The sequence below is a fragment of the Trifolium pratense genome, linkage group LG7 (genome assembly GCF_020283565.1).
Source record: "Trifolium pratense cultivar HEN17-A07 linkage group LG7, ARS_RC_1.1, whole genome shotgun sequence".
Classification (NCBI taxonomy): Eukaryota; Viridiplantae; Streptophyta; class Magnoliopsida; order Fabales; family Fabaceae; genus Trifolium; species Trifolium pratense.
The window spans coordinates 41763275-41776907 of NC_060065.1; the positions used below are offsets into that span (position 1 = coordinate 41763275).

Below are 13633 nucleotides of genomic sequence, written 5' to 3' on the forward strand. Positions count from 1 at the left end.
CCATTAATCCATTTTAGGCTTTGTTTGGAATAGTTAATTTTCTGAGTCATGCGACGAAGAAGAAGATGGAGCGTTTGATGTTTTATGGGTTTCAGTTTTGTGCGATCCAGATCTCATCTTTCGAAGTTGTTTTGATTTTGGATCGTATAATACAAACCAAGCTGGATCCAAAACCAGAGGTATTTTTGGATTTTTGGGAGGTGTGGAGGCAACATGGGATGCCTAAAAGCAAAAATCATACGGTTTGGACTTTAGATTGTCGTGATATATTTTTCATGTCACTTGAATATATACATTTAAATGTTATTTTAATAAATGTTTGAGGACCGAGTCTCCGCAGGGAGGGAGATAAAATCTCGTCATCCCCATCTTCAAACTCCCTCGAAAAACTTTCTCCTCCATCCTCGCAAAAAAAATTATTCTTAAAAATGTAAAATTCTAATCACTAAAAACTATTTGACAATATATTCAATTGATGCTCATAGTTAACTATATGATCTTATTATAATGACTAATGACGAAAGTATATATTCAATGCTTGGCACCAACATATTCGGTATAAGATTAAATAAGTCTAATGATATAAATTTATCAAAAATAAAAAAAGTCGAACGATATATCTTTACCTCCTATGCATGAAATTTGATACACTTCATTCATTGCACTAAATTGTTTGAGAAGGATGAAAGCATAGGATAAAATCGTGAGCTTAGTTTAATTGACAGGAATATCACATGTTATATATAAGGATCGAAGTTTGAACTTCATACATCTCACTTATTCACCTTAAGAGTGAAATTTCTATCCACTAGATTATTTGATAAAAAAAAATGATTGGATGAATAATTTTGATTCAACACCCATGTCAAAGTTCGGTGCCAATTGTCTTTTCCTTCTTTTGGTATAATTTCGGTGGTAAATTTTTTTTGGTAATAAAAGGGGCCTAAGCCCATGTCGTGATAAATTTTAGGGATTTGTTATAACACATCCACCCATTTTTATGAAGGTGTGCATTAGCAACGTACACCTTAGGGTGTATTTAACCACTTTTTAGTTATTAGTTGCTAAAACACACCTTCTAAAAAATTAGTGGGTGTATTCTAGCAAATGCTTATAGGAGTTGCTAACGTACACCCACTTATTTTTTAGAAGGAGTGTTTTAGCAACATGCACCTCAAGGTGTATGTTACCACTTTTTAGTTATGACTTGCTAATACACACCTTCTAAAAAACAAGTGGGTGTACGTTAGCAAAAACCCACATATATATATATATATATATATATATATATATATATATATATATATATATATATCATAAACTTGACGCTAATGAGTAATGACAAATAGAATAAATAATTTATCGTTCACAAATCCTAGTTTAACTGGTAAGATTGTCGAAATTGTTAGGTTGGATATCATGATCGGGATTCGAACTCCGACCACTTCACTTTGTGTGTGAGTTTCAATTGATTTACCATTTAGTCTATAGTCACTGAGCTAACACCTCAAGTGTTAACTAATAACGAAAGCTTAAGCGTTTTGCCTTCTCGTTCTTGAAAGGTTATAAAAGAAATAAAAGGTACGTATAATTGAGTAAGCTAAAGGGACAAAAACAACACACCCCAATGTGTAAAATAATTTTTGAAGGTTTTCTTATCTCCAAAGGAGCTAAAAGAAATCATAAAATGTTAGACAATTTTATATTTGTTACATGTAAAGGAGAAAAAATATGACAAAAATGCTCAAGTTTATTTATGTTATGATCGTCTTTATTTCCTTATTTCTTCGTGTAATATATGTCAATGCCCAAGGTAAGCTCTTTTATTCACCTCTATCAAATTTTATTCTCTACCGTATATATAATTTTCATCCCATTTTAATTATTAACACTCATATCTTATTTTACATAGGATTCGCTATTCACTGTGGAGAAGACGAGGATTGTCAACCTTATCATCCTGATTCCTGAACACAATTTATGTTCCCTACCTCATTTGACTGTGAAGTGTGTTGGTAAGCGGTGTATTTGTGTAACCATTTAGAATTAATTAATTTCAAAAATAATTATATAATACCTCCTATCTTATAATTTTATTTAAGATTGTAATTCTTACCATTATTTTCAAATTTGAATTCATATTATTTTAATTTGTCACCTTTATTTTGTTTTAGATGATACAAAAAAAAACAATGTTACTATATACTTATAATTATAAATTTTGTACTTTGATAAATAAAGTAGTTCAGTGAACTCGATACTGGTAGTGAAAACAAAAATAAAAAATAAAAAATAAAACCACATTTGTTCAAAGAATACATTTTAAGCCGATTACATAGGGTCTTTATGATGGTTAAACACATATATTAGAATATCCCTTGTAACCAACAATGAATAAGAGTTTTGGTCTTTTCAAGTATGTGGTCAAATGTTAAATTCTTGATTCATGTGTACCAAAAAAATTTAGTTGAAAGGTTCAAACTATATCTCATTATAAAGTATTCAAGATTTGGAATCAGAAAAAAGCTAAATGATTACCTCCGCTCCATGAAATTTTATATACTTCACTTGACTGAATTGTTTGAGAAGGAGACAAACACTTGATCCAGTTTCTTGAACATAACTACCCGGATACCTATACAAATTGATGTTTGCAGAAGCATTACGAGCTGCTGATGGATTTGACAGAACAATGGGCTGCGACATACCACCGTAACCAGAATAAGTCAAGTATGTCATACATGAAGCAGAAAATTTGATTGTGCAGCTATGCGGCTCACGAGATACATACACAGATATGGTCTTGTACTATGTCGACACTTTCAAGTAGAGGCGCTTCTATAGTGACACCCTGGTTCTTTGTACATAACCAAGTGCAGCTCTCTGTCTCAAATGTTTGGAGGAGTGGTAAATTAAGGTTCTTTGAATATTATGTCCCACAACTTGAGGTACCTTAATTTACCACAAGGTTACACAGAAAGACAAAATCAAATTAGAGCCTAAGTGACACTCCTAAAGGGTCAGCAAACCATTCATAATACAAATAAGGCCCTTTAGATACACACTCCAAGATGTTATCCTAATCAACCCAACAACCTTGAAAGTAGATCTTAAAATTTGGGTTGGGACTAACTAAACTGGCTTATAAAGTGATAATTATCTCTACTTATAAATAGGGTGTAGTTGATAGCGCGCTATAGCGGTGGAGCAGAGCGGCAGCATAACAATATGAGAAGGCCGGCAGCAGTGCAGTTAGCGATAGCGGCCGCTCCTACCGGGATAGCGGAGGAGCGGAGCGGAGCTGTTAGCGACCGCTCCAGCCGGGATAGCCGGCTTTTGCGTTGTCATTGAGTACAAAGCTCCTTTTACGGCTGAAATTGCCAGATCGAAACCGTTACCTGATCTCTAAGTTTTAACTTGACAGTACAATATAAATAATAACAACAAAAATGATATGAGGCTGCAGTGAAAATATTTCTTATAACATTAAACAAATAACATATTAAATAATTGTAAAAATAGTATATTATATCAGTAATTATTGAATATTGTTTTTAAATAAAAAATAACTACATATACATTTAGTATAAAAATAAAAAATATTTAGAATAATATACGGTCATTATATAGTTATATATTAAATGATTCAAATAGCGGCTATCCCCTATCCCAATTTTTGGGGTTGGCCGCTCGTGTCGCTATCCGAGATTGACTACTATGCGTATAAATCCATATTTATATCTTATCTCATCCAATATAGGACTCTTAATACGCACAACCTCACACCTGGGACTGAACATCTTGAGCATGACCTGAGTGGTCTGATAACGGTGACTGAATGACAGGTGGCTCAACGAATCTTGTACAGGCTATAAGTGTAGTGAGAACATCCCCTTATCATTGTCTTCACCTTTGCATGATAACCTGTCAATGACTATGACAGTATCATTAGCAATTAATCCTAGCATCATTTGTAATTAATTATTATCCTTGACTTAACTTGATTCTAGCATGATCATTGTAACTTCAATTTAATGCATTTGTATTACCTTGTAAAGCTTGGACAGCTATAAAACCATTGTAAACCGATGAATCAAATCAAGTAAATACAGTAGCCTTTATTTTATTATATGGTATCAGTTTTGCCTCTTGCTTAACGGCCTTTTTTTTTCCGATATTACCATGGCCAATTCCTCTTCCACTATTGCTACTACTCTCTCATCCTCTGAACAAAAAGGATCTCATAGAATTTAACACAACTCATCTTCCAATCAAACTCACATCCACAAATTATCCAGCTTGGTACAAACAAGTCCATTCTCTTCTCATAACTCGTGACCGTGTCGGTTATGTCGACGGCACAACACCTTTCCCTGCTGCCACTGTTGGCTCAGGTGATTCTGCAACAGCAAATCCTGCATACTCTAAATGGATTCGTCAAGATAAACTTTTATATCTTGCTCAACCTGGATCTTGCGACTCTGAAGCATGTGCCGTTAAGGATTCTGCTGATACCTCTCACGAGGCTTGGGTTGCACTTAGTCGAGCCTTCGCCAATAGGTCTCGGTCTCGAATCATGTCGCTTAGAGAGCGTCTCAGCTCCATATCAAAAGGAAACACTACTGTTTCCACATACCTTCAACCCATTCGAAATATTGCTGATGAATTAGCGCTTATTGGCCACCCCATTGATGATCTAGAAAAGGTCATTCATGTTTTAAAGGGTCTGGGACCAGATTTTCGAGAGTTTACCACTGCTGTTCGCACTCGTGACAGTCCCATTGACTTTAATGAGTTGTATGACAAATTGGTAGATTTTGAAATGTATCGGCAACTCGAAGAGCGTCTTTCCACCAACACCCTGTAACTGCAAATCATGTCCAGCGTTGTTGCAACGTTAATGGACGAGGACGCCACTCATATCATCCAAACACTGCATCTCCCGCTTTCAATCACAAGAAACTGACATATCCTGCTCTAGTGACTTGTCAGTACTGTGAAAAACCAGGCCACATAGCCAAAAATTGCTTCGAGATACGTGGTTATCCTAAAAGCATCGCACACCAACTGTCAACCTTGCACACATGACGGCCACATCCAGCTCATCTCCCCCTTGATTGGCTTTTTGATTCTGGGGCATCTCATCACATTACCAATGATTTCAACAATCTTTCTATCATAAGTGACAATACTGGAGATGATCATCTGCAAGTTGCTAATGGTAACACACTTCCAATCACACACATAGGTTCCACAACCTCATCTAAATTATCTTCTCCATTGATACTCTCAAATACTTTATGCGTTCCCACAGTTACACAAAATTTAGTTTCAGTTTCTCAATTGTGTCAAACTAACAATATCTATTGAATTTTACTAACTTTTATGTATCTACTTGATTTGATTCATCGGTTTACCATGGTTTTATAGTTGTCCAAGATTTACAAGGTAATACAAATGCATTAAATTGAAATTACAATGATCATCCTTGAATTAAGTTAAGTCAACAATAATAATTAATTAAAAATGATGCTAGAATTAATTGCAAATGATAATGTCATAGTCATTGACAGTTATCATGCAAAGGTGAAGGCAATGATCAAGGGGATGTTCTCACTACACCTATACAGGCTCTTATAGGTCTTAAAATTTGAGTTGGACTTAATTCAACTATACAAAACCGGGATTATAAGATTAACATTGTCTCTACTTATACACTCATTCATCATGAGACAACATTATGAAACACCGACACTTATGATTACACTTAATTATGTCATTTTCTCAAATCATTATCAGTGTCGACCGTCTGTGTCCATGCTTCCTTACATTTTATTGGAGAAAATGTCCTCTTTCCACAAACCCTAGTAACCTAAACGGCAACATGACAAATCAAAAGTAACAGTCGTCAACACTATTGGATTTCTCTATCAATATACACTAATTCAGTGAAATGCATCTAAAATAGTACATGCGTGGAAAGTAAGTGATAGTGAAACTAACCTTTGTTATTAGTATTTTCTTAACGCTGAAGAAAAAGTAGAAACGTAGAGATAAACAAAAATCATCATAAAATTGAGGTTAGCGCTGGGGACAAGGTGAAGGGACGAGAGAGTGGAGGAGTGTCCGAAAATTCTAGAATGTGCGGAATATGTGGGGTGGGGAGGGAAAAAGAGAAATACAGAATTAGGAAAATTGCATTAAAAGAATGAGAAAAATAGAAAATAGGAAAAATAGTAAATATCTAAAGTATGATGGTGGTTGGTACGCAATTTTCACAACCACTTTTTAGCATTGATTAATCTCCATAAAAAAAAAACTTGCAAGACACTCAATCGAATTTTCTCTGTACGCAATAATAAAAAAAATTTAAACCACCTATCAAATCTAAAGCTTTCAAAACATATCCCCTTCAAATTCAATATCAACAATTATGGTAAACATAAAAACATAATATTGCAACCATTGTACTTGGCCAAAAAACAGAGTCACCATTTCTGAACATTACTTGCATGTACAAATTCACACTGCAATATACATTCTAACCTGTGCCACTTGCTTCTGTAACCAAAATATTATACAGCCAGCAAAAAACATTATTAATTTATACTACTTGTTTCGGTAACCTAATCATATGAAAATTCAACAATAGCGAAAGAGAAACCTTTCTTAAATGAGAATAGTTTCTCCTTAAAGTCTTCCATGATCTTCGATTTGCCTAGTGCTAGACTAGCAAGGGAGAAACTCATCCTCTCGAGCACCTTACCATTTTCCATAAAAAATTTAGCTAAACACAACTCATGTTCGAACCCACAAACTCTTGCAAATTTCACAACTTGAAGTGTTGATGCAAAACAATCGGGCACAGGAGTAGAATTCAGAAGCTCCAGGTCGAATTTAAATATTCCCTGATAATTAACCATCAAATAAAGTCTGAACAAAACTTGCAGAGGCAAGAGTATAAATATATTTGAAGAAAAACTGCTGATTGATTAGATATTCACGATAAGTTACGATCAAAACTCTACAACAGTTTCCAGTTTGTCTTGTAAGATATGCAACTGTTATTAATATATAGTGAAGCCATAAGAGCATTGCTATTTGCACTATTGAATGTAATTTACCAACCTTGAAAGTTAGAGTTTTGAGAATTGGTGACCTTTGAAGTAAGCCAAACAAAACTTCAAACCTAATTAAGCCGAGCTCCAAATGGCCTAACATTGGAAATTCAGGTAGAGCAGCCACATTTGGTTGTGGGAGAACCTGGATACCATAAAGAAACTTATTTGTATATTGCAACAACGGAGATTATGGAATACAATTTCAATATCCATTCAGAAGAAATTTCTGCTAAAAAATAAATCTCTCCTAAAGATAGCTATGTGAAAACGTATGACTAAAATTTAGACCAACACTTGTTTTATAAAAAAATAATCAACTTCGAATTAAATCATTATATTCATGATTTTTACTATAAACTAACCATTTAACTATTTGTGTAGGGTCTGTTTGGGTAGAAGGAAGATTCTGGAGGGCTAGGTTTGTATCTTAACATGCATTTGAGATTTTAAAAAAGATGAAAGAATATCATGATATATGATCATATACCCTATGAAACATGAACACTTCTCAGATTATGCATGTCCCGGCGACATGACACCGACAATTATGATTACATTGAATTATGTCATTTTCTCAAATTATTATTGGTGTCGACGTGTCAGTGTTCGTGTCGTGTCTATGCTTCATAGCATATAACAATTCAATCACATTTCATTCAGTTTTAGGAACATTTTATAGCTTGCTTAATTAAGAAAAGTAAGCCCACTTCTCTCCTCAAAAATCAACCTTCCCAAACATACCGGTAGGAGTAGGAAAAAATAAAATCGACAAGTTCTCAGTTGATGCTGATTAACACTGTGCTTGACCTCATTATAAAATATAAAGGTATTTAATGTTTGTCATTACTCCTTACCAAATGTATTCAATGTTAAAAAGGGTTGAACAACATGCGTACCTCAGACCCGTCAAATTTGATAGATTTGGCATGACTGAACTGATTGAGAAGCACAAATGCACGTAATCTTGCTTCTGGAGTTCCATCTTCATACTCACTTAAAGTTATATTAGCACGAGCATTTTGTGCTATCAATGGATCTGACATAACTACGGGTTGTGATATAGCATAACCATTAAAAGTAAATTCTTTCAGATGACAATCAGAAAATTTGATTTCACAACTACGCAGCTCGTCACGTGATGGCATAACGTCTTGCTCTATGCAAACACTTTCGAGTAGAGGTGCTTTTACAATTACACCCTTTCCAAATAACCAATCACAGTTTCTAATCTCAAACTTTTCAAGGACTGGTAAAATAAGGCTCAGATAGTCAATTGACAAGCCATTGAAAAATATGATTTCATGCAACTTAACGAATTTTAGGCTTCCAAAGTAAACATCCTTGGTGGGAACTTCAATATCACAACAAAACATCTGCAGCACTAATTCTTCTAAAAAGATGGAGTTGAACAGAGACCGAGATGCAAGAGGAGAGACGGACCATTCACATTTCGAATGGATACGAAGATTTTTTATTTTTTGTGGGATCAAGACAGAAGAGATCCATGTATTTAGAAGAGAAATATCACACTTGTTAGTCATGGCAAGTGAAAAACTTTCCAAGCTTGAACCTTTAGTGAGAAGTAGTGCACGATTGACGAAGTTTCTAAAGTGTTGAACTCCACCGGTTTTCTTCTTGGGATTATAGAACAGACTATCATCTAAGTCCAGCTTGGAGACGGAGATCCAACGGTACATCCATTTCTTAGATAACACACTTGTACGTGCTGCATCTTTTGTTGGGAGAAGAGAAAGAATGCGACTTATAAGCGGTTCAGGTAGCTTGTTGGTTATATCTTCACATTCATTTACCTTATGCTTCTTAAGAGGCTTTTCCCTTGGGGTTCTAACGCCGGATCCAGCTAAACCAAACTCCATGTTTCTAACAGTTTACTATATTAACTAATTAAGTTTCTGCATCACCAAACATTATCGAATATCATTATCAATGCATAGGATCTTCTAAAAGTAATCAAACATTTAAGTAGATAAGTGCAACTGAATAATAAAGTAAGACTCATCTTACAAAATTAAATGCCTCTAATTGCAAAAAAATATATCTTTATGCTTAGACATACAGAAATTTTATTGAAGCTAACTAAGTTGGAATAGCCAGAGCTTCTATTTGGCTTTTAGCAGGCGATAAACCTATAAACTTGTGGTTTCTTTCTTGAAAGAAACTATTTAGCTATGTAGGTAAGCAATCTTTAATGATAATACAATATAACACTTTAATTAATTTAATCTTATTAACATGCAACTATGAAACAACATAGATTGGTATTTTACCCTTTCAAACTCAACATATCTACACATATACATATACACATAGTTCGTATCAGATGGTATATAGACTTTACGCTCATGCCCTGGAAGAAACCTTACTGAACTAGGAGTACAAATAAAACAGATAACCAAATACTAAATTCAAAAAGTCCAAATCCCCTTCAAATCTAATGATGAATACTTCAAGAAAGAAATTTTGTTTACCTACCATTAAAGAAAACAGAATCTAGGCTTATATATAACACAATCTGAAAACCAACATTTGGAAGCTAAGCATTAACTTTGTGTTTTCATTTAAATAAGTCTATAACACTTTCTAATATATATATTAGACAACATGCAGTTTATAATGTAGATATGGAAGTAATCATCCACTTTCTAGTATTGTTATTTTTTGCTAATATTGAACTTTTGACCTCCTTATCACTCCAATGACCACTCCCTTACTTATCCAACCCGGTCCGTCACCAAGCCTTTCTAATATTGTGTTTGATATAATTAAAATAAATAAAACTCAAATTAGTCTCTCACATTTTCAGAAATAAAACTCAAATTAGTCTCTCACATTTTCATACTGAGGACAAACACAAACTGGTCTGGTCCCTAATTTATCATAATAGGATGACTAATTTGTCCCCAGAATGAAAATGTCAAGGACAAATTCGAGTTTTATTTTTATCTGAGACCGAGTTCTCTGGTCAGAAATTTGTGAGGGACCAAAATGGGTCTTATTTTTTTTTTGGCCCCATTTAAAGCCATAGTTTTTTTTTTTGCTATGTATGGGCTTAGTCCACCGAATTGGCACAGGGGAATCAAACCTGAGACCTTGAGAGGAGTATACTCCAAGGACCCAAGCCAACACCACTAGACCAACCTCAAGTGGGTTAATGGGTCTTCATTCTATATTTAATAACCATAACAAAACAATGCAACAACAAAGCATTGTAAAATCAGAGAAACAGAAGCAATCTTTTACATTTTAACTTCCTCTAATATATTTGAAGAATAATGGGTTTTTTTAGTAATAAATCCATAAATGACTGGAAACAGATAAATAATTCATGAATAAACTAATATTTGAATAAAAATTAAAATACTTCATATTATTGTAGCTATAAAGCGAAACAATCCCTAAAATGAAAATGCATGTTATGTTTTTCTACGGTTTTGAAAAAGGGAAGTTTTTTTTTTTGAATAACCAAAATTAGCCCACCCAAATTGGCACCATAAAGAATCGAACTTCAGGGCTCAAGAGGAGCACACTCCCGGGTTCCAAGTCAATACCGATGCACGAAGTGAGTTTTGAAAAAGGGAAGTTAAACAATAGAAGTAGAAAGCAATGGAAGTAAAAAATGTTGATGCAGTAGAAAAAGAGAGAGTACTCACTGGAAGATAGATAGAGTTTTGACGCTTAGGTTTTCGGTTTCATCCTTTTGCTTTTGTAAAAAATGAAAACTAGTGTGTTAGTGGGTGGGTGGGTGGGTGGGTTATATAGGTTGAGATCAAGTTTATTCTAATCATGTTGTAGAGATAATTTAGGAAATCTTTTAATAAAAGATTAAAAATACTTCTTTTTTTAATAAAAGATAGGCTTAAATAATTTTTTAGGTAGTTTTAAAACTCGGACATGTGTCTAATCCAAAAAAAAAAAAACTCGGACATATGATCAACCGGTCAAGACATTGATTTTATGAGTTAATAATTGGATCAGTGAGTTAATGTTTCATTCGCATGATTGTTTGTTGACTCATTCTATATTAAATACATTAAAAATTTATGACATATAAATTTAAATTTAAAAATAGATTTTCATTTAACATATGCCCTTAAGCGATTCAAAAAAAGTAGAAATTTTGTTTCGAAAAATAAATAAATATTCTCCTTATAAATAAGTCATATATTATACTAATTCTTTTTATGTCTTGAAAAAATAATTTATAACAAAAATAAGTTATTTGAATTCTAAAATAGTATAAGTTATATAAAAAAAATATGGCTTAAAATAAATTATGAGTTTATAGAAATATGAAAAATATCTTAACAAAAAAAATGAAAAGTATATATTGTGTTATGATTTATATGCAAAAGCCTTTTATAAACAAAAAAAGTTTAATTTATATAACTCATAGATGCAATAAGATAATAAATAATTGGGCTAGCGTATATGCAATCTATATATCTTTTTTGCAATCTATATATCTATATTATTCAAAAATGAATTTGGATCCTCTCATGTTTTTTTTGTGATGTCCTCTCTCATTTTCCTCATTATTCAATTTTTTTTTTCCTCATTTAAGTTTTTTTTTATTAAATAAAAACATTTTTTCAATTTTTCTAAATGAAAAAAATATATAATTACACAATCATCACTGAGTTGGCGTTTAAAAATAAATAAAAAATAAATTATTTCCACGTGTCATGCCACGTTAAGATTTTGTCCACGTCGTATGTCTACTTGTGCAGTCATGGGGTAAAGGCAAATAATCTTCGCAGGGGTGCAATCTAAAAAAAATAAAAAATTGGAGGGGTGTAAACCTATTTACCCTTATCTGAACGGGGTAAAATCCTTATTGTCTACTTGTAAGTCAATTAAGGTATGTTTGGATAAGTGAGATAATTGGGGTTCGGACCTCGACCCCCTCCATATATAATGCATTGTCTCTACCAACTGAGCTAAACTCACGAATCTGTCAATTCAATCTCTCTTTAAGATTTCTATTGTGCTCCAAATAGAGTAAAGAGCACGTTTCTTAGCAATCTCTCTTTGTTGTCTCTCTCGCATGAAACTCTCACTTATCAAACAACTTGTTATCTCATCTAATAAGACTATTAGTCTGCTAAATCATATGTATTTCACTCTAGCCACAATATTTTTTATATTCCTTCAATTTCAAATTGTATTTTCATTATTATATTTGATGAAATGAAATAAGTTATTGTTGCTTAAAAAAAAAGATCATAATTAAGTTGAAGAACATCATCAGTTAGTTTATTAACGTCAATGGGCATCAAGTAAACTCTCCCGAACATATTTTTTTTTTGTTTATAATGAGCTGGGAATCGAACCCAGAACCTATATCATACTATCCAAACCTCACACGATTAGACTAAACATAGTGGCTTCTCTCGCCAACATTTTAATCACACATGGTTTTTTTTGTGGTGCTTTTTTTAGATAGACGAATAATAAAATGATTATAAATTTACACACATAAATGGAAGAGTCGGAGTTCGAACCTCAATTCTAACCTCCAACATAACAATTTCCAATTTCTTTTGTCAATTAATTAAGTAGGAATCACCCATAGTTTCTTTTTCTAGTGTGAATATTTAATCACATGATTAAGTCAATGATACGATCGTTTGTGTGTATACACACACATTACAGTTGTCAACAACTTTATTATATACCCCCTCATAGTGATTCTTTATTGATTTTATAGGATTTCCGGATTCAAAAGCTTCCGTTAATCTAATGATTAATCGTGATTCCCCTTCCAACAAGGAGTGTGTTGACTCATCTCTATGTTATTGGGGCGCTGCATTTACCCGATATATTAAAATGACAAATATCCCATGAAATTACAAACTTAGTGTATGTTTGGTTTTAATTCTGGAGCGGTCAATGAATTGATTCTAGACATGTAGAATTGATTCTGGCTTGTTTGGTTTCTCAAAAGTAGAATTGATTCTGCCTCCAGAATTGATTCTACTTGAAGCTAAAAATTGTAGCTTCTGATTCTAAAATTGGTTTTTACACTTAAATTCTTTGTTCAACTTACTTTTGTATGAATATATCTAAACATAAATCAATTCTTTCAAACTCAATTCTATCAAAATCAATTCTGTCAAACTCAATTCTGCCAAACTCAATTCTGTCAAAATCAATTTATTCCCCCACAGAACCAAACACATACTTAGTCAGATACGCACGCTCTCAAAATTGTCAAATACACCTATACGTGTATTTGATCTGTTAAAAAACAGGGGATTGGATTGAACAACTTTTATTGTACCCTGTTTGATTTGAAATTGGTTATGTGACTGGACAAATTAGCTAGCAAGGGACAGGACAAAAACAAGAATTTTTGTCTCTCACTGAACGACAGTACAACTTTTTGTCCACAGTACAACTATAAAAAATACGAAAAATACCAATTTTATTTTCGAATATAAAAATATTATCGCTCTATATCTCTCCGATATAGTTTTGTCCTATCTTGTATT

The 13633-nt window shown here is 33.1% G+C and overlaps 1 protein-coding gene and 1 long non-coding RNA gene across 4 annotated transcripts; one reads left to right on the top strand and one right to left on the bottom strand.

Annotated features, from left to right (window-relative positions):
* Window positions 1–1360: 1360 nt before the first annotated feature.
* LOC123894975 lies at window positions 1361–7619 on the top strand. Of its 2 annotated transcripts, none has more exons than XR_006804034.1 (3): window positions 1361–1813; window positions 1913–2015; window positions 7503–7619. It is a non-coding gene; the product is annotated as an uncharacterized LOC123894975 (long non-coding RNA). The 2 variants fall into 2 exon arrangements; XR_006804033.1 differs by lacking the exon at window positions 7503–7619 and adding an exon at window positions 2658–2940 and having other exon boundaries at window positions 1362–1813.
* LOC123894973 (F-box/LRR-repeat protein At4g14103-like) lies at window positions 6418–10863 on the bottom strand. Of its 2 annotated transcripts, none has more exons than XM_045945142.1 (4): window positions 10793–10863; window positions 8018–9034; window positions 7129–7263; window positions 6418–6908 (listed from the first exon to the last, which is right to left on the bottom strand). In XM_045945142.1, the coding sequence occupies exons 2-4, from the start codon at window positions 8996–8998 to the stop codon at window positions 6627–6629; spliced, it is 1398 nt and encodes a 465-aa protein (XP_045801098.1). In that variant the 5' UTR covers window positions 8999–9034; window positions 10793–10863; the 3' UTR covers window positions 6418–6626. The 2 variants fall into 2 exon arrangements, with proteins under 2 accessions (XP_045801098.1, XP_045801099.1); XM_045945143.1 differs by lacking the exon at window positions 10793–10863 and adding an exon at window positions 9615–9726.
* Between the last annotated feature and the right edge of the window lie 2770 nt (window positions 10864–13633).

What these genes read in the sequence shown, in the direction of transcription:
- LOC123894973 (XM_045945142.1), bottom strand. Translation starts at nt 8,998, where the DNA reads ATGGAGTTTGGTTTAGCTGGATCCGGCGTTAGAACCCCAAGGGAAAAG. An exon ending in TCAAATTTGACGGGTCTGAG is followed by an intron (nt 7,264 to 8,017) that starts GTACGCATGTTG and finishes TATGGTATCCAG; the next exon opens with GTTCTCCCACAACCAAATGT. An exon ending in TCAAAACTCTAACTTTCAAG is followed by an intron (nt 6,909 to 7,128) that starts GTTGGTAAATTA and finishes GTTAATTATCAG; the next exon opens with GGAATATTTAAATTCGACCT.